At 35.3% G+C, this 26,835-nt stretch overlaps 1 protein-coding gene, 1 non-coding gene and 1 pseudogene across 11 annotated transcripts in view; all 3 read left to right on the forward strand.

Moving 5' to 3' along the window:
- Nucleotides 1-26,835, forward strand: part of DLG1 (discs large MAGUK scaffold protein 1) — a 275,223-nt gene that overhangs the window by 118,032 nt on the left and 130,356 nt on the right. Inside the window, exon 1 of one of the 10 annotated variants that reach the window (XM_047100306.1) lies at nucleotides 9,807-10,877. The exons of the other annotated variants lie outside the window; for them this stretch is intronic. Coding sequence (XP_046956262.1) covers nucleotides 10,644-10,877 — 234 coding nt within the window. The 5' untranslated portion in view covers nucleotides 9,807-10,643. Of the gene's footprint in view, nucleotides 1-9,806; nucleotides 10,878-26,835 lie in introns of those variants that run through there. 10 annotated transcript variants of the gene reach the window in all.
- On the forward strand, nucleotides 7,742-8,816 carry LOC124526497 (anaphase-promoting complex subunit 15-like; annotated as a pseudogene).
- Nucleotides 20,347-20,449, forward strand: LOC124527380 (U6 spliceosomal RNA). Its single transcript, XR_006965842.1, has one exon. It is a non-coding gene; the product is annotated as a U6 spliceosomal RNA (small nuclear RNA).

The raw sequence follows: 26,835 nt of genomic DNA on the forward strand, positions 1-26,835 counted from the left end.
TAAAAACACTTGTAAAGATATATTTTATTAAAAGAATTTATTCAGTGATTCTAAGCCTAAAAATTCCCACAAAGGAAATAACTTATGTTTCAAATATTACACATTGGAATATTTTAAAAATTTGTTTTAAATGTTAATACTTATAGACAAAGAGCATTAATACTGGCATTAACTCCCCTCAGAAATAATCACAATCCTGGCTTCTTATAAAGCTCTACCACATATTTAGATTTCTAATCAATATATTGTTTATTTTGCCAATCTTAAATTTTATATAAGTAGCGTATACTGTATATAATCTCAACTTGACTTCTTTTGCTCAATATTATATTCCTAAGATTATTTTTACAGCTCTAGAGTTTTCTTTTATTAACATGCTATAAAAAACATAGGTTATGTATAAATATCTTCGTGGGTAACACCAGATTATTTTCCAAGTGGTTGTATACTTTACCTTTTCAGCAGCAATATTTAAAAATGATCCATATTCTCATCAATGCGTGGTGTTATTATTTTTGCCATATTTTGGGCTTGGAATAGTATCTCATTGTGACTTTAATGTTCATTTCCCTGTTTGATAATAAGGTTGAAAATATCGGTCATTTAGGTTTTCTCTTCTGTGATACATAAACTCTCAAGATTTTTGCTTATTTATATGGTCTTGGGTTGTCCTTTTTTCTGATTTGTATAAGTTCTTTATATATTCTGGATACTAATCATTTGTTGATTTTATGTATTGTGAATAAGGATAATTTTTTTCCTAGTAAAAATCTTCTGTTTTATAATTTTATTTGAGGGATGATTTTGTATTACTGGTTAAAAATTTTAATCGTAGTATCATTTAGATTTTCTATTGATAGTTTTGCTAGGTTATTTTTTTCTAGGAATTTATCCATTTCATATTTATTTCAAAATATTATTAATATCCTGTGAGGTTTTTTTTTGTCTATAGCATATTTAAGTGTGGCCCCTTTTTCATTCCTAGTAATTATTTGTGCCTTGTTTTGTTTTTTTCCCCCTTGATCATTCTTGGCAAAAGATGGTCTTGTCAAAGATTCATCTCTTTTTAAAAAATCTTGTGTTCTTGGGGCACCTGGGTGGCTCATCGGTTAAGCCTCTGACTTCAGCTCAGGTCATGGTCTCACAGTTTGTGCATTCTAGCCCCACATTGGGCTCCTGTGCTGAGAGCTGCTTCATATTCTGTGTCTCCTTCTCTCTCTCTCTCTGCCCCTCCCCCACCTCTTAAAAATAAAATAAACATTAAAATCTTTTTAAATCTTGTATTCTTCCCCCATGTGCTGCTATCCCCACCCTCCTTGTTTTCACACACACATATACCTACATAATACACACGTTCATGTACATCTATAAATATAAATGTGTGGATAGCCTGCATATAAATTACAGATTTTGTTTGGTAAGGAGCAGTCTGATCTTCCCTTGGGAGACTAAATGAGAGATACAAAGAAGAAAAAATCGGTTGGCTATTAGTGACATAGACAATTCTCCTTTTATCTTTTCCCCTTTCTCCTCTTACCATGATTATTTTTTTCTCTTCTGCTTTCTTTGGGTTTATTTTTTTCTCCCTAGTTTCTTAAGTTGGTTGCTTATTGTTAATAGTATCAGTATTTGAGTTTGTAAATTTTCCTTTAAATATCACTTTAGCTGTATCCCACAAGTTTTAACATGTAATTTTTTTTTATTCTAACATTTCCTTTATTTATTTATTTATTTACTTACTTACTTACTTACTTACTTACTTATTTTTGCCCCATGAATTATTTAGAGGTATGTTGCTTAATTTTTAAACATACTGCTACAGTCAGGGTGGTCCAAAAATCCAGAAGGGGGTTCCTGCAGGACCAGCCAAAAGGGTACTTGGCTTTGTGCAGGATAAAAATCAAACAGGAGCTGGAGAAAGTGAAAGCAGAGTTTACTGAGTAGCATAAGTGACAGGTAAAGAATAGCAGATGGAATGTCTGTGAGACTCCGAAAGGAAAGGAGAATGAGTGTCTTTGTTGCTTGGGGCCTGGGGTTTATATTGTAAAGGGGTCCAGGATATGTGTTCCTTCAGGAATCCAGCAGAGGGTCTAATCAGAGGCAAATGTCAGGTGAGTAATAGGTGTTGTTTTATAAATCATCAAAGGTAGAGGGTATTGATGCTAGCTAGTGTCAGCCAAGGCTTTAAAAGCTAACATCCTGGAACATGTTTCGGATCTGACTCTTCTTAGGTGTTATCAGGTGTTTGGGGGGCCTAGGACAAAACCCAGAGAATGGTGAACTTTCTTGTTTCCTCTTGGAGTGGGAACTTAGTGTCTCTGGTTTTTACTCAGGTGCAAAATATCGAACACGAGTAAATGGGGGCTCCAGTAGAAAAACAGCAGAAATGGAACCTTTCTAAAATGTAGTTCCTTCAGCTTCTCTATCTCAATAGGAGGCATTTATTCCTTTCATATCTTACATTAGGTTATATTTTCTCATGTCCAATTTCCATTTGTTTCTCTTCCTTTAATGGTTATCCTAGAAATTTTAATACACATTTTTAACTTACAAAAATCTCAAGTCAAGAAATCTCTTCTATCCTCATTCTGAATAACATAACTTTAGAACACTTGAATTGGAAGCACTGTGTCCTGCTTTATATGCTGTTCTTGTCAGTCTGTGCCTAGTTTCTGTTGCCTGAATTATATAACCTATTACTTTAGTCAAAAAATTCTCCCAGGTAGGTATAATTCTTTGTTTCTGATATTTTGATTATCTGGTCATTCTGATTGTTATAAACTATGCAAAGCCAGTTTGCACACACTCAACTCCTCAGTCTTGGTAAGTGTTTTGGTAGTTACTTCTGTATATATGCAGAATCTGATAGAGGCATGGGCAGTGAGCGTCCCACCCCCTTTTTAAAAGTTAAATATAAACAAACTGATGAACATTAAAGAATACGTGGAAAGCCCTCACAGTTGACCCTGGGCATTGCTAAACTAAATATAAGATTGAGTGTACCTATAGCTAGTAGAGGATCTAGCAGAAGTGAACTTTCTCATTGACTATTGTGTAAATTTTTGAAAACTTTTAAATAAAGTTGATTATATGATTTTGGAAAAATATCACCTGCTAGAATATTAGTTTTGATTATTAAATAATACACGTTTAACATTTATTAAACATCTGTGCTAGTAACTGTTAGATTTCAGTGATTAGTATTTTTTATAGAGAGATGTAACAATATATAACATGAGAAAATAAAGAGAAAAACTAAATTTTTGGAGGTGTCTGAAAAAAGAAAATTGACTTTTGGATAAAGTGTTGAAGGGTGTGCACAAGATGCCAATTCAGAGGAGAAGGCAGTTACTGGGGAAAATAAGTACAGTAGCAGGGTGATAATCAGGGTAAAAATACAGGAAGGTTCATGATACTGTAGCTTAGGGAACTTATTCGGAAATGAGTGTAAGGTGTGAAGGGCCTCAATCCTGAGCTGATGAGTGGCCTTATGAGGGATTTGCCACCATAAAATGTGCTATGAAATAATCTATTAGGTTCTTGCAGTGCTGGTGCTGATTCTTATTACTGAAATAATGAATGAAATAAGATAGTGATTGAAAGTTACTTTATTCAGGCCTTATTTAACCTGAAGGTGATTATGATTTAAGACTCTGAAAGGGAAACTTTCTTGCCAGTCCTGGGCAGTATGAAGGAAGAAATTGTCAGTATAATGGTGAAAATGGAAGAAAAAGACATAGTGGATAAATTTTTGTGGTGTATAAGAATCTTTTTAAAAAGCTTACATTTTAAACAGTTATAAATATAACAGTATATCATAATAAGAACAGTGTCAAGATTCCTAAAACAGAAAATGAGCTGAGAATTAGGAAAAATGGTAAACAGTAAATTGAATAAATAAAAGTCCAGCCTGTTTCAAAATATATTTAAGTTGGGATGAAGTGACAAGGAGGGCAGTAGGTACATGGAGGCAGCTTGGTATGGGATGTTGCATTGATCATTGAGGGAATTATATTTGGGTTTGTTGTCAATGACCAGGAAACTTACGTTCAAATCAATATGTGCAAAAGTAAACATAATTAAGCAGGACTTGAAATTGAAGATAGAACAGTGTGTTAACAGGTAATTATTTTAAATAAGTATATCTCCTAGCCTGGATACATCTCATCCAGTAGTACTGAGAACAGTATCAAATGAAATCACTAGCAGTAGTTGGTAGTTTTTCAAATGTGAGAAGTGAGGGTAACAGAAAAGATAGTCATAACAAATATATGCCTATTAAACTAGTACAGGAATAGAATCTTTCCCATTTTGAGTATATTATGCATACCTTTTGAAATGAGTTTTGTTTTCACATCTCTGGAATATATTAAAATGTTGTTGAATTTTATCTTCTCTTTTTTGGATGGCCCTGATGTATTAAGGTAAGCTTATGGTTTGCATACAGTTTGACCACAAGATGGTGCTCAGACAGAAGGTATTGGTATATGATCAGAGTTTTTCTAAGCAAATAACCCATCTGTGTCATCAGTTTTCTCAGCTTAGTCTTGTCCTAGAAGAAAACATAGGCAGTAATCTCCTTGACATAGGTCTCAGTGATGATTTTTTGAAAATGACACCATAAGCAAAAGAAACAAAAGCAAAAATAAACTAAATGGGATTACATCAAGCTAAAAAGCTTTCTGCTCAGCAAAGGAAGCCATGCCACCAAGATGAAAAGGCATACTACTGAATGGGAGAAAATAATGGCAAATCATGGATAATTAATGGATAAGGAGCCATATCCAAAATACATAAGGAACTCCTACAACTCAATAGCAAAAAAAAAAAAAAAAAAAAAATCTGATTAAAAAATGCCAGAAGATCTGAATATTCATTTTTTCCAAAGAAGACCTCGGATAGCCAACAGGTACATGAAAACATAGATACACAACATCATTAATCATCAGGGAAATGGAAGTCAAAACCACAGTGAGATATTACCTCACACCTTTTAGAATGACTGTTAACAAAAGGACAAGAAATAATAAGTGTTGGCAAGAAACCCTCATGTACTGTTGGTGGGAATGCAAATTGGTGAAACCATTATAGAAAATAGTATGGAAGTTCGTCAGAAAATTAAAAATAAAACTACCATATGATTCAGCAGATCTGCATCTGTGTATTTATTTGAAGAAAATGAAAACACTAATTCAAAAAGATACATGCACCCCCATGTTCATTGCAGCATTATTTATGGTAGCCAAGATATGGAAACAACCTAAGTATCCATCAGTGGAAGAATGGTTGAAGAAAACATTGTACATGTGGTCAAAGAGAATGAAATTTTGCCTTTTGTGACAACATGGTTTGACTTTGAGGGCACTATGCTAATAAGTCAGAGAAAGACAAATACCAGTGATCTCTGTTATAATATGGACAAAAGATTGGTGGCTATAAGACACAGGGAAATGGGAGAAGTAGGTGAACTGTGTGTTTTTTGTTTTGTTTAAAAAATTATTTAAAGTCTTCTCTTAGTACAGTTGTACATTTTGAAATTTAATAGGCCAGATCATAAAGATAAAAGTGTAAGGAAAATACCTATTATGTTGCATTTACAGTATATTAGCTTTGCAGTTACTTAGTAATTTATTTATTTATTTATTTAGTATTTTAGAGTTTTAATATTGTTTTTCCTCTCAACCTCTTACATTTTTTACTGAGATTATTTAATCCTTGCCTTTGTTACTATACCTGAAGACTTGTGAGTTTACTTTTTGAACTTGGAATGGTGAGCAAATTGAGGGCCTACTTATTCTGTATATATTTCTGAATGGTCCTTACTTTCATTTCATGTTATGAAATAAATTTCTCACAGTCATAAGTTTTTCAAAATCGTATTTTAGGTTATGTAATAATCCGCTAAGTGGATATATTCAGTTTACTTAAGCTTTATTGTTTAGAGTTCTATTATAGTTAATATTATCATCATTTTTTGACTAAAAGTAAACTGTACAGAAAAAAGAATGTTAAAATCATATTTAAATGTTAATAGTTATTCAGTGATTTTGACATTGTGTATTTTTTTAATTCATTATTTTAAATAGACTTTCCAGGTTCCCTAATGATTGCTTAAATTTTGTTTTAATGGAATAGAGTTTATTTTCAACTCTGCTATATGAGTAGGGCTATTCTAAAGCAAAAATCAGTGAGGAATTGGTCACCTTTGATCTCCCAATCAAATCCTATGAAATCAGTTGTGATTTAGGTACACATAGGTTTTGTATGCAGGTATTGACTACTGGGCAATGGATGAGATGATCCTAGATTTTTGTAGCTTAGATAACAGGCCAGTTTCATAAAGAAGCCCTTCCAGATCTCATAGTTGCTTTGTTAATATCAATGGATTTGAAAATCCATGCATTGAAAAGTACTTTTCCCAGTACTTAGAGGATATGTGAGATGGAATGCGTGACCTATCAGCTTTAGATTATTTTTGAGCTGTTTGGCTCCCTAGGATAGGAATTCTATGTACACAAATGGCTTACTGTTCATTGTCTGTATTATAATTGTTTGCACTGTAAGTAGGAAATTTGCATTAAGCATTTGTGTACAAAATCCTATCCAGCGGCGCCTGGGTGGCTCAGTCAGTTAAGCGTCCAACTCTTGATTTCACCTCAGGTCATGATTTCATGTTTCATGAGTTCAAGCCACTCATCGGGCTTTGTGCTGACAGTGCAGAGCCTGCTTGGGATTCTCTCTCTCTCTCTCTCTCTCTCTCTCTCTCTCTCTCTCTCTACCTCTCTTACCTTTTTCTACCTCTCCCGTGTTCTTGCGTGAGTGCACGTGTTTTCTCTCTCTCTCAAAATAAATAAATAAACTTAAAAAAAAAATCCTTATCCATGCCAATCCAGAATAACAGAATCTACATCAATTCTAGTGCTTCCCTCCCCATCTCAGGTTTTTATCAGACCTGGATCATCATGGCACATAATTTAGGGCCAAACCAATTACTGGAGCATTCGTTGAAATCATACTAACTAGTTGTTAATTAAGTACCTGGTCAATATTACTACTATTTTTTTGTTATTTTTCTGGTTTTTTTTTTAAGGAAGTTTTACTTTTTTCCTACACTTAGTTCTCTGTTTACTCTTAGTGTTTTCCTCTCTTCCCCTACCCCCAAATGGTTAGAACCATTCTGTCTAGGGCCACAAAATTGCCAGCTACTATCTGCAGAGTCCTTGGGAAGAAGACCAAACTTTGTGCTATAATCTCTATCACAAAGCATCTTAAGTCTCAAAAGTCCCACATGACTCTCAACCCTTATTGGGCATGTATCTGTATTTTTGGAGATGGAATTGTAGAGTATTAGTATCTTTGCTTGCTGAATTAGGGTTTGCAATGGATCTGGAGGTTATAGTTTGCCAATACTACTTTCTATTAGGCTGCATTTAGTTGGTGCTGGTAAGCACACAGTAAGCAAGATTTTGTCAGTCCACATCTGAACAAGTGTATGGCTGAGGTTAGGACTTGTGATGAGTTTATAGCAACCTAAAAAGTAAATTACTCTATCATTAGTATATTATCAAGCAGTACTTTTATTCATATATTGTTTTTAAATGACCACATATTACATACTAATATAGCAGTGTTAGAAGGACAGACTTAGGAGCCTGTGGTTCTCAAACTTCAGGTTGCTTAAAAGTCACTTAGGGGGCTTTTGGAGCCTCGGTCTCTTGCCTCATATTTACTGGTTGTAAGAATGGGTGTTGTGTCAGTGACACAGGCCGGGAAGCTGAGGTTCACAGAAGTACAGCGGCTGGCCCAGGATTGGTCAAATGAATTAGGGCAAAAGTAGAACTAGACATGAGGAAACTGAGGCTCAGAGAGGTTAAGTGACTTGGCCGAGGTCAAACAGCTAGTAAGTGGTGGAGCCAGGATTCAAACCCAGGTCTGTCTGATTCCCACAAGGAAGAGCTATTTCCCTGCTACCTTCTACTCCATCCCATCACCTAATCAAACTAACCGAATAACTAAAACCAAATACATCTGAAAGCTGGATTCACCTGGCCCTTTACCTCAGTCTAGGAGCCATATCCACCTTGTTTCCCTCACTCCCTCACTCTTCCCCTGTGTGACTGAGACACTGTGGTTTAATCTGGATTGACCCTGCGTGGAGGAGACAGAGCTGCAGCAGCAAGAACAACAGCATCAGGCCTGGCTCCAGAGCATTGCAGAGAAAGACCATCTGGTACCTATCAGCAAGCCGGCCTCAGAGCACTATGACGACGAGGAAGAGGAGGATGAAGATGAGGAGGGTAGTGAAGAGGACTCAGAGGTTGATGAGGACATGCAGGACATGGATGAGATGAATAACTACAATGAGTCACCTGATGATGGAGAGGTCAGTGAGGTGGAATAGAAGGCAATGAACAGGATCAGGACCAGTGGATGATCTAGGTAGACCAGGCAGGGTGGCCTCAGGGAAATTCCAGGCCATGCCAATTTACCCTGCAACCCCTGCAGAACCAGCTGATTGCCCCAGTGCCTGAAAGCTCACCCTTGGGTATCTCTTCAGCTGCTGCCAAGAACTGGTTGGTCTCCTTGGCCCCTCCTAGACCATCACTTTGCCCTTGAATCTCCAGAGCCTGAGCCCACCCCACCTTTCTGCCCATTACCTCACCCCTTGGTTGCCGAGTATAGTCTCTTTCTAACTCCCATTAATAAAGACACAGGATTGATTTAAAAAAAAAAAAGTCACTTAGGGGGCTTTTTTAAAATGAAAATTTCCATATCCCTCTTACCCCAAAAAATTCTGGTGGGGAGGGGATACCAGTCGGCATTTTTTTTTTTTTAAATTTTTTTTTTTTTCAACGTTTATTTATTTTTGGGACAGAGAGAGACAGAGCATGAACGGGGGAGGGGCAGAGAGAGAAGGAGACACAGAATCGGAAACAGGCTCCAGGCTCTGAGCCATCAGCCCAGAGCCTGACGCGGGGCTCGAACTCACAGACCGCGAGATCGTGACCTGGCTGAAGTCGGACGCTTAACCGACTGCGCCACCCAGGCGCCCCAGTCGGCATTTTTAACCAGCATCCTAAGTGATTCTGAGGTGGACTACTCTGTTGAGAAAGAGATCTGGTGGGGCGCCTGGGTGGCTCAGTCTGTTGAGTGTCCGACTTTGGCTCAGGTCGTGATCTCACTGTGCGTGAGTTCAAGCCCCGCGTCGGGCTCCGTGCTGACAGCTCAGAGCCTACTTCAGATTCTGTGTCTCCCTCTCTCTCTGCCCCTCCCCTGCTCATGCTCTGTCTGTTTCTCTGTCAAAGATAAATAAACATTAAAAAAAATTAAAAAAGGAAAGAAAGAGACCTAGTATTAGATGTTAGAAAATGACTATTTAGGGGCACCTGGGTAGCTCAGTCAGTTAAGCCACTCTTGATTTTCAGTTCAGGCTGTGATCCCAGGCTCGTGGGATCTAACCTTAGCGTTAGTCTCCATGCTTAGCATGGAGCCTGCTTAAGATATTCTCCCTTCCTCCCTCCCTCCCTGTCTGTCTGTCTGTTTCTCTCTCTCTCTCTCTCTCCCCCCCCCCCCCCGCCCCATTCCACCCTAAAAATTTTTTAGAAAAAAGGAAAATGACTACTTAGGAATCAGACAATGTTATTTAGTGAACCAGAGTATTATTTATGTAGTGTTGGATAAAACATGCTTCTCTGGTTATAAAACAAAAAATTTACTTTTAGTTTTTTTGCATTTTTAAAAATTCATAACTTTTTAATCAGTGTTTATGATATATAAGCGAGGTTAGGCTGATCATTTAACAGTTTATTTTTTAACACAAAAATTCCAGAAGCCACATATTTATTTTGCTAATTAATTTGTTTCTATCTCCAGACTCAATTATCAAAGCATTAAGAGCCAATACATTACATAAAATAATCATGCCACATTACAAATGGAGTTTTCTCTATCATTATTAGATGCTTAGAGTTGAATGTAGACAGTACCTTTAAAAAACTTAGAATCTAATTAAGGTGAGCTCCTTCCTGATGTGGAAATTTATGTGAATGACAGAGTCTCCTTTAGTAAAATTATTTAAACAATCAGAACTGTTGGCAAGAGAATCCTTTTGTATTTTAAATTCAGTTCATACTTACAATTTGAGCAGTGAAGATGCCATTGGATTTTACTACAGACTGAGATTGAAACTTGCTAATCCAGGGTTTCTCCACCCTGTGCATTAAATCAGGCAGCCCCAAAGGGTCTTGGTAGTCCAGTGTTTATAACATCCTTCTTTACCTGCTAATTGACCTCACTTCCTGGATTTCATTCCGTCTAGTTATCAGCTAACAAAAGAACAGCTTTTGGTTCCTGCAGACGCTGGTGAAAAAATAATCATGAGAAAGACATCAACCTTATGCCGTCTTTTTTGTCTGCAAATATAAACTCAGCCATCATACAACTAACAGGTACAGAGGAAAGATACAAGCTCTTTCATGGGAAGAAATTACAGAGAAAATGAGCATCATTTCTCAAGGTTTTTATTTTCCCTGATCTCCAAGTGATGCTGCTGTAATTCTAGCTGCAGTTTTTACCGATCATTCACCACTCAGCAGCTGGTAGAGAAGTAAGACTGCTTGGCAACCACCTGCAGGGCTGCAGAGATGAATTACATTTTCGGGAACAACACACTTCTATACTCTCGCGCCAGTCGAGGAGGCAATACTAGCTCTAGCCATGGCTCAGTAGGCCCAAAGCAGAAACACTGGGCAAAAAAGGGTTCATCAGATGAACTGCAAGCAGAGCCAGAACCTTCACGCTGGCAGCAGATAGTTGCATTTTTCACTCGAAGACACAGCTTTATTGACTGCATCTCGGTAGCCACCAGCTCCACCCAGGTAACATACCACTTGTTGAAATTATTTTCAGTATATTTCGGTTTACGTTTACTTTGCAAATGTGTTAGTATAAATTTCTTGTTATTAAAAATACAGTCTTCTGCACTGAAACCTTGGATACGCAGAAATGTATGTTTTCAGTCCATCTATGTAGGTCTTTAGCATGAAAGAGGAAACAAAAAATATTTTCTCTTTTGCTCTTATGTAATACCAAACAAAACAGTCTCTGATTCTGTTGAGGGACTTCTCTAAAAATACAAACCATTGATACATAAATTAAAGTGTAAATTAATAATGCTTGTCTCCTTATTTTTAGACTTAAATCCTGTAAACTATGATGTCTAACCAAAGAAAATACCCGTTTGTTTAGCTTTTGTATGTCATAAGATAAGCTGGGGAGATTGTTATGGTACAGAAACAGAAGATAATTTGAAATATTTTTATTTTCTAGTGTTTTGAGAATAAATGGAGTAGTTGGCTATTGCTATATATACTTATATCTTAAAAAGTTATATTAAATTATGGTTTATTCAAATAACTTAATTAAATATATATTTGTATAAATATACATTCTATAATATACATTATATAAATAGACATTATCTAGGGTTAATTTAAAAGCATTAAAGTTGTGAAATTACACAATTGTAGGAATATTTTTTCAAATAGTCAATTGACAGTTTTTAAAGAGATGACCAAGCACTAAAAATCTTCCAAATTAAAAAAAAAAAAAAAAACACATAAAACCAAATCTTTTTGAGGAAATGAGTTTTGAAAATAGTGGGAAAATAGAAAATTAATAATAATTTAGGTGAAATATTTATTTGGCATTAAAGGAGGTTGAGAGCTATTCATATTTTAAAATACTTTAATAGATACTCATTCAACTTTAGTAAAAATGAAAAGATAAGAAATAGTCATATAAAAATAAGGAGAATGCTTTTGTCATTTGACATCAGTAATACTTAATAAAATTCATACACATATCCCAGTGCTTTTTAAAAATACATTTCTTTAAAGCCATCTCTTTTTTTATTAGAAGCAGCACAATAAATATAAACTGTCAACAGCTTCTTTGTTGCTTTTGATTACTTGAATTGTCTTTCAGTAGTTTTAATTTTAAAATAATGTCATATTTCTTACATGATAAATTGTACTTATTTTGCTTACATGTGTGAAAGAAATGGAATTACTGGATTAGGGAGTCATAATTGTTTTTAGGTACTGATATTAGTTATAATCAAAACTTCTTCAGAGGCAACAATATGATTTAACTCTTAGGTTGACTACTGCCCAAAGAATTTAACTAACTTGATTTTTACTACAGTTGCACATACCAAAAAGAGATGCAAAGACTAAGGCTTGGTGTTGTTATTCATTATAGATTAATCTTAAATGAATATTTTTTCCATTGTCAGTAAAAAAAAGATAGACTTAAAACTTACATGTAGTTTATATAAATAAACAGTACTGTGTATGTATACATACACATACATGCTACCACGGATACATAATTCATCTTATTAGGGGCATACAAATGAAAAGACAAGCAAAATAGTTCACATATAAAACTATTGAAACCACAGAATTATTACAGTTAGGAGTTGGAGAAAAAGTTGCTATTGCACTAAAATAGAAATAAATACAATAGTTTTCAATAAAAACACTATTTGCAATTAATCCTACAAAGCCATTTAAAATTTTATTTTTCTCCCATTTGTTTCAGGTCATTTGTGTATACTGATACATGACTTAGTTTTTATTTCTTTCACATCTCTTTTTGTTACTTTTTCGTTATCTTTGTATTTCATCTCTAGAAATGTAGACATGAGGTCAGAGGTTTTAGCTTTTATTTCTCCTGCTGTAGCGTGCCATCATATCATTTTTCATTCTATGGGTTTTTCTAACTAATGAGTTAGGTATTTTGTGTATCCAAGTCTTTTCTTATAACTCACTGGAATTCATTTTACTGGATAAAATACAATAGGACTGAGATAGAACGTTAGACATATTTTGGTCTTGGTTGATGCTAGAATACATTTTTCTGTTTCATCTACTGACCCATGGCTTGCAGTTTTATTTTGTAGCACCAGAAGGATTTACATATTGTTATAAGCAAAGTAGATTAATGAAATTTCATAATATATTGAGCATATGCTACATATCTTTGAAGATAGTACATGATAGTGTTTTGTTCTGCAACTGATAAATAATAGCACTGATTACCAGGTCTCCTGTTTCACTGTTGTTAGAAATATTTTTTCTAAGATTTGATAGCAAGATTAACTTTGAATCTAATTCCTTATAACTATGCAGCATGATATTTTTAGCAGTTTGGAGAGTTGCTATTAAACGAAGTTTTATTAATTTGAAAGTCATTACTCTGATTTAATATCCCCCCAAATATCCTTTATAAATAAAAAGAAAATTTATTTACTTTAAAAATTCATTTAAATTGCTTGTGTGATGGAAATACGTTAATAACTCAGATTATATGCCAGGTTCTACTGTAATATCTGGAATTTAGTATGAAGTCATTAATGTCTTTTTAAATGATAAGGAAGCTAAGTGGTTATAAACTTTGGCAAGACCCCCAGCTTCTAGGATAGGGCATGGCATATATTTGGTGCTCCATAAATGTTTATGGAATTATTTTCCATTTCAGTTACCAAGAACCTTTTTAGTTTGTGGCCTTCCAGAATACAGCACCTAATCCAAAACCTCCTGGGTACCTATCTTTATTTTCCTTCCCTCACAAGTGCCTTTAGTTCTTCACAGTAGCCTATTTCTTTCTGTATTTCCCTTTTCTTCCCTTCCATTCTTAGTATTTCCTTGAAGCCACACAAATCCCCCATGTACCTGATTTCCTCACCCCTTTGAATCTCTACCCAATGATGATAACTATACAGCTTACAAACTATTTCTCATTTTTGTCATTTGATTATATCCCAGAAGTTTACATTGGATTTGTTTTGTTTTGTTTTAATGTTAAATTAAGATGAGTTTCTAATTATTTTACTCTGGTTTAAGTTTTTTCTATTTTGTGCTTCATTCTACTTAAGTTCTTAATTTTGAATAATACAGAAAAACAGTGCTTCAAACGCTCATTTCCTTACCTCAGAATTCCCTCTATTCTTCCTGTTAGGATCACTTAATGCCAACCTTCCCCGACTTATATAGTGCACTCAGCTCACTTCCAGTCTAGGACCAATTTATATATTTATGAGGGTTTTAAAGAACTCCAGCACAGTATTTCTAGTCTTTGCTATACTTGATTAGCTCCTAGGTAAAAAGTTTTGCCTATTGGGTGATACTAGTGTTTATTAATGAGTATAGTAGTTATATAAACTTTGAACAGCTGTGAAGTGGTAGGTCACTTTGAATGTGTGTTTAGCAACTGTTCCTATATTTTGGACTACTTGAAAATCCCTAACATGGATCAGTGTAAATAATCAAACAGGATTCCACCCTCCCCCAGACAAATGACATGCCTAATGAAGCAGAAAACAACACAGTTCTTTTCTTGGGAGTGAATGGAACAGACATGATGACTTGTCATAACTGAAGAAGAACAATAAAATTTTAGTAAGAGTTGAATAGTCTACTTTTTAAGAGGAAAAATCCTGTCCTACATTAACATACAGGAAAACACTTTTCAGATACCCATGTGGGAAAATATATAGGCTAATTTGTATTAAAAGAGTATTATTTGTCCTAAGCAGATGCATTCTAGATTATAAAAGGCTTAATTTGTAGAGTTGTGCATTGGACATACTGTCCAAAAAATGAAGATAATATTATCAACCTCATTAAGTTAATTGTTATTAAGTGATTTAATATATGTATCATACTTAGTGCCTAGTAGCTATTATTTTATTACATTATTATATTGCTTAACTTTGATAATCCATAGACAAATTCACATGTAGGTAATTAGGAGTTGCAGCACCTAGAGTAGTGCATTTTTTATTCATTTAGTAAATAGTGTTGATGGAATAAGTTAGCTGTAAGTACAAGCCATGCACTTTTTTAAGAACTCCAGACCTCAACATCTTTAACTGTAGGATGTAAGGAAGGGGCTCCAAAGAGCACCTCAGTTCTTGGGTGAGACCACCAACTCCTTTATTTTGCCTTTCCCAACATTCCCTTAGACAGATTGCCAAACCAGTCACAAATAAACAACTAAATTTAATTGATTATTCACCTTTACCAAGCTTTCCTAAGCATACCTTCAGAACTAATTTTCTACCCTATATCCCTTTTGAACTTAATCACCACAAAAAGTACAAATATTCCTGATCATTCTCATTCATTTTCTTATCTCTGAGTGATTCAGGTATATCTCTAATCTGTTTTAAACTCCCCATTTCTCTCTACCCTCCCAAGCCCTTTTAGTCTGCCCTTTAGAACTCCCAATTTGTCATCACCAAAATTTCCTTTACCCTACAGCTCTTCTCTGTTGGTTCATCTCATCCTTTTTTCGCTCATAGACGCCTGGCATTCCTCTGAGGATACTGGGTTGTTTTTTTTTTCTATAGTCCTCTGGAAAAGTGGAGCTTTTATCTGTCACATCTCATGCACCATGGGACCAGCAAGTGGAGTTGATGTCTTCCTTGCTTCCATTGTGCTTCCAATGTGCTTCCATTGATATTTATGGATGGTTGTACCTCCTCTCTCTTTGAAAAAAAAATGTAGGTGCCATCAGACAGTATTTTCTGCTTCCCCTCCTTTTCTAGTCATCTACATTTCTCTCAGTCACTCCCACTCATTAATGATTTGAACAACTGGTTTACTGTCTTTTCTTGCCCACTAATCCTGTAATTTTTCTAAGTGAGTTTCAGTATCCTTGTGTAATTTATCCAAAATCTTGACTTCTCAATTCTTTGATCTCCTTACCTCTAGGAATCTTGTTTTTTCTTTCACTTGAGTGACACACTTAAATAGTTATATTTAGGACCTCAGTACCATTGACTGTAGCACTTACAAAATCTCAGTTGCAAGCATTTCAGACTATCTGACTAGCACTTTCTTTCTTTTTAGCTCACTTCCCCTACTACAATGATTTTCTTTTTTTATCTTCTGAAGACCTTCAGCTCAACTTTTTATTATCTATCACTCCTTTCATGCTCTAACTTCTCTCCTTGCCTTGTTCATTTTCCTTGGTCCATGACTATAAATACTGCCTTTCATTATCTCAACTTTCTTGCCCCTCTGTCACTTCATTGATAAGATTCAACCTTTGTTAATTGCAACTCTGCCTCCTTCACACTGGCTCCAAAGCTGCACATTAAATTTCCAATACCCATTTCCTGGCCCTCATTTTTAGTTGATGATCTTACTCTGTATCCTGGGCCTGTTAAAATAAATGATCTATCTGTGTTCTTAAAGCTCATCCTTTACTTCTGCTCTGTATCTTAGTCCCTTTAACTATTATTTAGGGACTTCTGAAATTCTCTGTTCTTCACTACATTATCTGTCTTTCCCCCTATACTGAATTTTCTCATCAGCATATGTGCCTTTTATAATACCTCTCATTAGAACAACCAACCAGGGGCGCCCAGGTGGCTCAGTTGGGTATGCATCCGACTTCGGCTCAGGTCACGATCTCATGGTTTGTAGGTTTGAGCCCCGCGTCAGGCTCTGTGCTGACAGCTTGGAGCCTGGAGCTTGCTTCAGATTCTGTGTCTCCCTCTGTCTCTGCCCCTCCCCTGCTCGTGCTCTCTGTTTCTCAAAAATAAACAAACGTTAAAAAAAAATTTTTTTTTTGAAAACAACCAACCAGAAACTCTCTTTTGGAGTAGGTTTTCAAATCCAGTGATCAGTTCACAGTTTTTGTTTTACTTGAAGCCATAACAACTTTTACACAATTGACTATTCCCTCCTTTAAATTCTTTTCTCATTTGACTTTTGAACACCACCCTTCTGATACTCTCCCAACCTCATTTTCTTTGGCAGTATCCTCCTCCTCTTCCTACTGCTAACCAAGTGCCTGGGGACTCAGTCCTTGAACTTCTCTCTTTTTATATTCACATTTCAGGTGATCTCATCCAGTCTTGTGCCTTTAAATAACATCAGTATTTGTTTTAGCCCACAGCGAATCCTTGTACATTAGACTTGTATATCTTCTTACTCAGTATCTCTACTTGAATTAAGTTTCTGAAGGCTAACAAGTCAAAAACAATCTCTAGTTTTATTGTTCTCCCCATCTTCTTTCATCATCACCCACTGAGATGCTGGAGACAGAAACTCTAATCATTTTCTATTATTTTTTTCCTTTGGTCCACATTCGGTCTAACAGCAAATCCTATTGGCTCTATATCCAGGTTATATTTATGATCTGACCACTTTTTGCCATTTCTAAAACTACTAAATTCAAATTATTTTTTTCCTGAACTACTGCAGTAGCCCTCTAACTGGTTCCCCATCTTCATTCTTTGGAGAATAAACTGTTAAGAGCAACAGTCTGTTCACTCATCAACCAGCATCCTCGTTTCACAGTGTCAATACCTTGTTTTTAACCCTTCCATGGCTTTCAGTCCAATTTATAATAAAAGCCTAAATCCTTATTTACCATGGACCAAAAGTCCATGACAGTACCTCCAATCCTACTTCATACTGCTCCCTCACTTATTCTACTGGGTATACTGGCCTTGTTCCTGTTCCTCAAATATATCAAATGAGGCCATCTCAGAGCCTTTATCTTGATGTTCTCTTCTCTCTGCCTGTAACATTCTTTCTCCTAGATATTCTCATGGTTTATTCCCTCATCACCTTCAGATATCTGCTTATCTGTTGCCTTCTCACAGGGCCTTCCAAGATTCTTATCCAAGGTTGCAGGTACTCATTCACTCCAGACATTATTCTCTCTTCTTACCTTTAAAAAATTTTTTTCTTTGTAGCGTTTAATACTACCTGTTTCTTTTTTACTGTAAATTTTTCATTTGTCTGAATTCTCCCTTAGACCTTCTGGGAAACATATTACACTTTATCTAGTGTTATCCTGATCCTCTAGCTGATGATTCTCTTCTTAGTTACCCGTTTGGGAAGAAATACACAAGAGGAGGTGAGGCAGGGAGAGAAGAGGGAAACCATTCAATTTCCTTATAATTAGGAAGACTGTGTAACTCATCAATCAAACGGGAGTACTTTTGATGGAAAGAAAGAACTATTAATAATTAAAGTGGGACAACAGGCATAAAAACAGACTTACCAGGCAAACAGAGGCATATGGTACATCATTTATAGCCATTTATCTGCTGGTTTTTTCGCACCAGGCAGCAAGTTTAAGTAGTCACACCAAGACATCTCCATCTTGGACCATTCTGGATTGGCCTAATCTTTCGAAATACATGTTTCACACATTTAGACTCATGCCTAATGATAGTTGTATTTTGAGGTGATCAAATTTATATATTTTTCTTCATCTCTAAGGAATAAACTTGGTTACATTCAATAATATACTGCCTTTATATTAAACTAGAACATGTAGAGAGTAGACCGTCCTCTTAAAATACTTTGGAAATGCGAACTCTGATAGGATAGTTTCTAGGAGAATAGTTAAGAATGGGTTAGGATAGGGGTACCTGGATGGCTCAGTCTGTTAAGCGTTGGACTTCAGCTCAGGTCATGATCTCGCAGTTCATGGGTTTGAGCTCCGTGTTAGGCTCTGTGCTGACAGCTCAGAGCCTGGAGCCTGCTTCAGATTCTGTGTCTCCCTCTCTCTCTGCCCCTCCCCTGCCCACGCTCCGTCTCTTTCTCAAAAATAATAAACATTAAGAAAAAAATTTTAATAGGTTAGAATAAAAACTATTATACTGGTTGTGAGATGCTGCCTCTTGGCAAAGTTTAATTGCCCATTCAAAAGGTCATTAAGGAAAAAAAAAAACAAAAGGTCATTAAGTCCAAATGGTAAGATTGATACCATGACTCAGATTTAGAAGTTAATTGTTCCCCTTTTCAACTGAAGAACGTTACGGAATTTCTTACAGGGAACCTATATGTACCCACTAAAAATTTGTTCAAGTGATGTTTAATACCCAGTCATTTGTACAATAGAAAACTTGAGAAAAGTATAGAGATGAAGATTAAACAAAAAATAGTTTACAATGGTTATAGAAGCCTTTAAAAGATACCAAATTTGACTAAACAGTCCAGCATTTGCACTCCTTGGTATTTATCTAAATGAGTTGAAGACTTATGTCCACATGAAAACCTGCATACACGTTTATAGCACCTTTATTTATAATTGCTAGAATTTGGAAGCAACCAAAATGTCCTTCAGTAGGTGAATGGATAAATAAACTGTGGTACATCCAGATAGAGGAATTTATTTAGCACTAAAAAGAAATGAAAAGACATGGAGGGACCTTAAATGCATTTTACCAAGTGAATGAAGCCAATCTGAAAAGGCTATATACCCTGTCCTTCAACTATTTGACATTCTGGAAAAGGCAAAACTATGGAGACAGTACAAAGATCGGTGGTTGCCTAGGGTTAGGGAAGAGGTAAGGATGAAAAGGTAGAACAAAGAGAATTTTTGGAACAGTGATACTGTTCTGTATATTAGTAGATAGATGTCATGAATTTGCTAAAACCCAAAGAATGTCCACTAAGAAGTGTCCACTAAGAGTGAACTGTGAACTTAGGGTAATTGTGATGTATCAATGTAGGTTCATCATTTGTACAAATGTACCACTGTGGTGGAAAATGTTGATAATGGGGAATTATGCATGTGTGGGGGCATAGGTTATATGGGAATTCTGTACTTTATGCTCGATTTTACTTTGAACCTAGAAACTGCTTTAAAAATTAAAGCCTATTGGGGCTCCTGGGTGGCTCAATTGGTTAAGCGTCTGACTTCGGCTCAGGTCAGGATCTTGTTCAAGCCCGGCTGAACTCTGAGCCTGGAGCCTGCTGCAGAGTCTGTGTCTACCCCCCTCTCTCTGCCTTTCCCCTGCTCACACTCTGTCTTTGTCTCTCTCAAAAATAAGCATAAAAAAAAACCTTAATAAAAAATAAAGCCTATTAAAAATTAATATCTTAATGAATATTAGATTGGCTATAGCTTAAAGAACTAAATAAATGAAATTTGTTTATATAAGCTTTTTATAAATAGGTGTGTTGCATTCATCTTTGTAGCTTCTGTATAGTGTCATGATTGATTATATTAGATAGCCCTTTTGTCAAGGACAAATAAGTAGAAAGAGAAATTTCACAAGCTGCAACTTACATGTTTTTAATATATTCAAACAATTTTTAAAGTTAACCTTTAAAATTATGTTTTACTAACAGTGCTAAAAAATTACCCACATGCTCAGGATAAGAGAGTCAGCCTTTCTAACATTTTTCCCTATTTTCAAGCAGTGTTTGTTTTCATGAGATTCGTACTTCATACCTCTTATCACAACTTATCACAACTGTTTATTTCAGTAATCAGTTGGGTAATGATTCATTTAATATTAGCTGCTGAGTGCTTGCTTTTGGCAGCACACATACTAAAATTGGAACGATGCAGAGTACCACGGCCCCTGTACAAGGATAACACGCAAGTTCGTGAAGCTTCCATATTTTTAAAAAATAGTTTCAAACAGAGAGGAAGGCAAACCATAAGAAACTCTTAAATACAGAAAACAAACTGAGGTTTTGGTGGGGGGGTGAGAGGGGGGAAAATGGGTGATGAGGATTGAAGAGGGCATTTGTTGGGATGAGCACTGGGTGTTGTCTGTAAGTGATGAATCATGGGAATCTACTCCTGAAGCCAAGAGCACACTGTATACACTACGTTAGCTAATTTGACAGTAAATTATTTTTTTTAAAAAAAGAATATTTTGAAACAAAAGATAGAATCATAGGAGAGAGAGAGGAAAAAGAATTGGTTAATGGGCTGCAGGTACAAATAGATATAGGGATTGGGATATTTATTTTAATGCCAAGTTAAAGGGTGTAGAAAGAGGCTACTTCATTTGATGTTTTATTTTGTTTTTTGGCCTTAGATTAGGAGATATTTCTGCCATCTTCACACTGTTTCTTTTCACCAGTGAGGCCTTTTCTCCTCCTTTCTATTCTTTTAAGATAAAGCATCTCTATAAATGTTTCTTGATTCCATAATTAAAATTATTCTCTCCTTACATTGTAAACTTTTTTCCTTTCTTATAGTACGGTAGAATCTTGTGTTTATCTGATTTTTGTGCCCTAAAATATCTGACTCATCTAGGGGCGCCTGGGTAGCTCGATCAGTTGTGTCCGACTCTTGATTTTAGCTCAGGTCATAATCTCATGGTTGTAAGATCGAGCCCCACACAATGACCATGGAGCATGCTTAAGATTCTCTCCCTCTCTCTCTCTCCTTCTGCCCCTCTGCTCCTTGTGCTCTCTGTCTCTCTCTCTCTCTCAAAAAATAAAATTAAATATTAGCTGCTGAACCAGAAGCTTCACAAGAGCTGGTAATACAAGATGTATGTTTTCTTGTATCGCCAAAGTCTAGCACAATGAATGCACTTGATAAATGTTTGTTGAATGAATAAACAAATGTTATATACTTGTTTATTTTCACTTAATATGATGCTGGCTACAAGGAAATTTGGACCTTCTAAATATGGTTTGACCACTGTAAATTTCTCAAGCCATTTTTATGTAGAACTATGACTTAAATTTTTTTCAATTTTTTTTAATTTAAAAAAGTCTACAAGATTTTGTAAACATCATGTGTATTTCAAAAGCAATTCAAAGCTGTCTGAAAAATTTGAGACATATATATATTCTTATACATATGAAGAATTTAAATTCTTACTGTTAAAATTTGACTTAGATTCATTTTCTTTAAAGATTTTTTTCCATGTTATTCTTTGTACTTCCTGGCCCTATTATTTAGATAACATTTCAGTCCTCCATTTTATATCAAAATTTAGAATTTTTATAAAGGTAAAAATAGTTGTTCAGACCATGTGGGAACAGTAGCCTACAATTATCACCTTATTTAACAAACTTTAAATAAGCCAACTGATGTAATAATTTTACAGGCATATGCAAGTCAATCAAAAAAGACTGGACCTTTTTTGTGCAAGTATAAACCAACTGGCAATGACATCTGGAAGCAGTGGAATTTTAGGAAAGCCTAAACACAATTTCTTCTTCCTCTAGATATATGTATTTAGAAGATTTTTTTCCCTTATATCTTAAAAGGAGCCCTGTCTATTAGTTCTTTATCCTTCAATAAACCCCAATTTAGTCCCATTTCTGAACAATATTTTCAGTATTTGTGAAATCTAAACAGTGGCTATTGACTGAGCCAGCTCTGGAATGGGAAGCAGTTATTGTTAACGACAGAATGAGACAAATTGGTTGCCTTACAGATTTTTTATTGGTCCTGAAGGAATATTAAGAGATACTCTCTGAGATTTGGATCAAAACAGATCCCAGCCTGGTTTTTCTTTATTTAACTCTGACTAATCTTGGTGGAACCATCTAATGCCTCAAAGCATTATAAATTTGAATAAGAAATCCATTTGAAAGTATTTGGAAAGCGAGAAGGAAAAAAATCCAAAATGCATACCAATCTTAGGAGTTAATTGCTTCAGCTATACTAAATACCATAGCAAGATTTTGGAGGAGTGTGGGAGTGGGAAGCAGACCAAAAATGTCATTTTAATCACTCTTCCTAAACTGAAAGGCTGCATACAGTAAAGATTTTTTTTTTTTGATAATTCTTTCAATGCTAAGAACACTGCTTTATTATATAGGCCTTTTAAAAAAATATATTTTAAAGAACTATAGATGAAATTTGAAATTTCCATATGTATTATTTTTTTAAATTTTCTACTTCCATATTTTTAGGGGAGGAGTTGCTTATTTATCATAGAGTAAGCATTGCAGCAGAATTAAAACAACTGTAGTTAGTAAAAACTAGCCTAGGTATCTTGAAGTCTTTTTCTGTTTTTTTTTCCATCAATCTAATCAGCCTTTTTTTCTGTTTTTAAATCACGAAAATGGGAGTCAGCACAAATCCAGCCTGCCACCTGTTATTGTAAATAAAGTTTCATTGGAACACAGCTATGCCTATTTGTGTATTGCCAATGGCTACTTTCAAGCTACTACAGCACAGTTGAGTAGTTGTAACAGAAATTGCATGGTCCATAAGGTCTAAAATATGTATTACCTGGCCCTTTTTAGAAAATGTTTGCCAGTCCTTGAGCTAAGGATTGATGAAGTATTTTGTTTCTTTTCTATGATATTATATATTGTCTTTGCAGTAAAATATGATAGTAACATAACTCCTTCTGAAGTATTTTAAAGACACAGTGTAGGGGCGCCTGGGTGGCGCAGTCGGTTAAGCATCCGACTTCAGCCAGGTCACGATCTCGCGGTCCGGGAGTTCGAGCCCCGCATCAGGCTCTGGGCTGATGGCTCGGAGCCTGGAGCCTGTTTCCGATTCTGTGTCTCCCTCTCTCTCTGCCCCTCCCCCATTCATGCTCTGTCTCTCTCTGTCCCAAAAATAAATAAAAAACGTTGAAAAAAAATTAAAAAAAAAAAAGACACAGTGTAGTATACTGGTTGAGCAAACTGTCTCTAGAAGATGGTAGCCTGAGTTTTAAATCTCTGTTCTGCCATTTACTACCCATGGCACCTTGAACAAATACACCTGAATTCTCAGAGTCTGTTTCCTCCACCTGTAGAAAGTAGGGATGAAAATGTTTCCTGCATCAAGAGTTAGTGAGAATTAAATGAGACAGTATAAGCAAAACCCTTATAATACCTGATCTCATCATCATTACCATCTTTATCACCACCATTATCATTAGCTCCACAAAATATTCTGGTTTTTTAAGTGAGGAATCTAGAGATAGGAGAAACAACCTAATATAGAGTGATAAAGAATTATGTATGTTTTAGCCAGAGTATTAGTAACCTTGACAAGGGTCCAGCCAGGAAAACAGGAGCTATAGCAAGTATTTTAACAGAATGTAATATAGGGGGGGTAGTTAAAAAAGAATTGGAGAACTGAAAAGGAAAAATGAAAACACCAAAGTAAAACAGAGATAGTAACCACAGGAAGCAGCTACCACATGTGGTAGGGGCCTAGGGGCAAGATGATATTAGTAGAACCTAGAAGTTTGGAAGATGAGCACCACAGGTTTTAAATGTGAGCTGTCAATGAGAAATACTTCCTAAAACAGTTTTAAAAAGAAAGAAAGAGATGAAGGACTCCTAGCCAGGAGTCAGAAGAGCTCAGTCAGAAGAGCATGTAACTCTTGATGTTATAGTTGTGAGTTCCAACCCTACATTGGGTGTAGAGATTACTTAAAAATAAAATATTAGAAAAAGAGAGAGAGAGATGCAAATCTACTGAACAAATGTACTTGAGCAAGACATGTTTATTTTCAAATAGGACATTATTAGGCAATTAGCTATTGCTAGATAAAGGACAACATTAAATTGGCAATATTTTGACTTTTTTATATCTTGAAACTTCTAAGTTCATCAATGATAGAACATCTTGTTGAACACCTTCTGATTGTAGTGGCTACCCAAGCACACAAAAAGTCTTTTAGCAGTATCTGCTATATATATTTGATATTTGAATTAAGTCATGAAAGAAGTAATAGAATTGAGCCATGTGAATATCTGGGGCACGAGCATTGTAGGCAGTGGAATAGTAAATGAAAGTCTTGACACCAGAACATGTTTAGGATATTTGGGGAACAGGAGGGAGGTCAGTATGGCTGAAACACTAAGTGGTAGGAGAATGGAAGAAAGGCAGCAGGGGCTGGAATCGTTAGGGATTTATAGAAGAATGAATAGAATAGGGTAAATGCATGATTATTGTTAAGGATTGAGAGCCCATTTTTTGTTTCAATCATGAAAGTCCATGGTTGTGCAGGTTTCTCTAACCATATTCTGATAAAAAATCGGGTTAAAAAAAGTATATTGCAGTTGGTAGTTTCATACCTATGTATTAAATTAAGTAATCATATCTTTAAATCCAACTTTAAAGTCTCTGTTTACTTTAAATTTTTAGTGGTTGTTAACTCATCCTTCTACCAGTACAGAGTGACCAGCTGAATGCTGATAGAATGCCATTTTCTCATAATAAAAGGATGATAAACTTTAACTCAGTATCCTGAATCTTGTAAGCAGAAATAGATTCATGAATCAGGTAATCTGTGTAAAGTAACAGATTTTTACCCATGTTTCTGTAATAGGATTATTAATCATTAGGTCTATTTTCCTATCTCCCCTTTGCTATTTTAAAATCAAAACTTTGTAATTTAACACCTTAGTGATTTGTTTTAAAATGTATCTAGTTTATTGACATTTGCTTCTGAGATAATTATGACATGGATGTCCCATACAGCTTGTTCAAATAACATTTTTTTTCCACTGCACCAATTTATATTGAAGGTGTCCACAGTAACTGTGGCAAAAAAAGTCATTTGAATCAAAAAGAATCAGATTTAAATAATGAAAAACACCTTTATTCTGAAGATACTGGACTCCTGTTGAGTACAGTGATTCCCAAGCAGTTTTGATAAATCTACTGTACTGTATTTTATCTTTACATTAACATGCAAAAAAAACTTGCCAGGTTTTTTGTGTTTTGTTTTGTTTTCTCCCTCCCCCCCCTTCTAAGATAGCTTCTTTGACATTACATCAGAGAAACATATCTCATTGTGGCATAGTGGATCTCTAAACAAAGGAATTTGGATTAAGAATATTATCTATGCCATATAAAAACAAAATATAAGGTACTTACTAACACAACTGGCACAAGAGTAATTACTTTTCCTTGTTGTGTAATATATCGATAACAAAAGATTTGCTAATTCATATATTTCATTTTCCCTAAGTGTGGTGTAAATCTTTGTGAGTATTCTAAGCTCGGTTTACCTCATTCATGTAACATGTTAGTGTAAGATATAAACAATTGTAAATTATCTTGTAGTGTGGCTTCAGTTAACTTTCTTCAGAGTTTCATCTTATGCTATGAAAGTAATTTTAATAAATAATTTAGTGAGAAAACATTTGAAAATGTATTCAGAGAGCCTTGCAAGTCTTTTACACTTGGGTCTAACTATAATGGAAAAGATCATTTTTAGTGGCCATTGTGGGTGTTATTCTTAATAGTCCTTCCTCACTCCTTACTTCCCATTAGTTACCAGATAATACCAGTTGTACATTCAAAATCTATCTTGATTTGACTACTCATCCCCATTTTCACTATCACTACCATTTGGTTTAAGCCACTGATGACCTCTCAGGTGGATTATCACAGCATTCTCCTAATTATCCTTTCTGTCTCTTCTTGTATCAGTCAGGATTCATATGCACATATAAGAACTGTTTTAACTATTTTAAGCATAATGCAATTTAGTAAAGGTAGGCTCACTCATTCATTCCTGAATTGATTCCTGAGTGTATACTGAATTGGTTATTACAGCTCTATTGGTTATCAGCTGTGGCTAGGAAATTGTGTATTGATATGTCATTTGTTTTTGAAGACTTTCTCAGCAGGATTTACCTTCTTAAAGAAGAGGCAGGGACATTTGTTACTGAATGAATGGCAGTGAAAGAGGGTAGTGCATGGTCATAACTGTTGATGTGCAGTACACTTTCTGCACGTGGCTATACCTAAATTAGGCTTCAGACTACTTTTATGAAAATCAGTTACATTTCAAAAGCTGTTTTCATCATTTTAAGATCTTACATTAAAATGTAAAACTATGAAGAAATTTCTCTAAAAATGATTGTGAAACACTTTTCCATAAGCTGTCAGTTTGATACTGGCATAGAGAAAGCACTTTTAAAATATGTGCAATCCAATTATTTTACAGGAATTTATAATTTTCTGCAGTGTTCTTTGAGATACTGTTAATATTATAGCCTCTGTTGTCATGGAAACAAGTCTCTGAAGGCAGCCTCAGAGACTAATGATTCTATGGTGTTGCTATGGATAGAAACAACT

The sequence above is a fragment of the Lynx rufus genome, unplaced genomic scaffold (genome assembly GCF_022079265.1).
Source record: "Lynx rufus isolate CCGP_SWC_20201006 ecotype Redwood Valley unplaced genomic scaffold, mLynRuf1.p SCAF_5, whole genome shotgun sequence".
Classification (NCBI taxonomy): domain Eukaryota; kingdom Metazoa; phylum Chordata; class Mammalia; order Carnivora; family Felidae; genus Lynx; species Lynx rufus.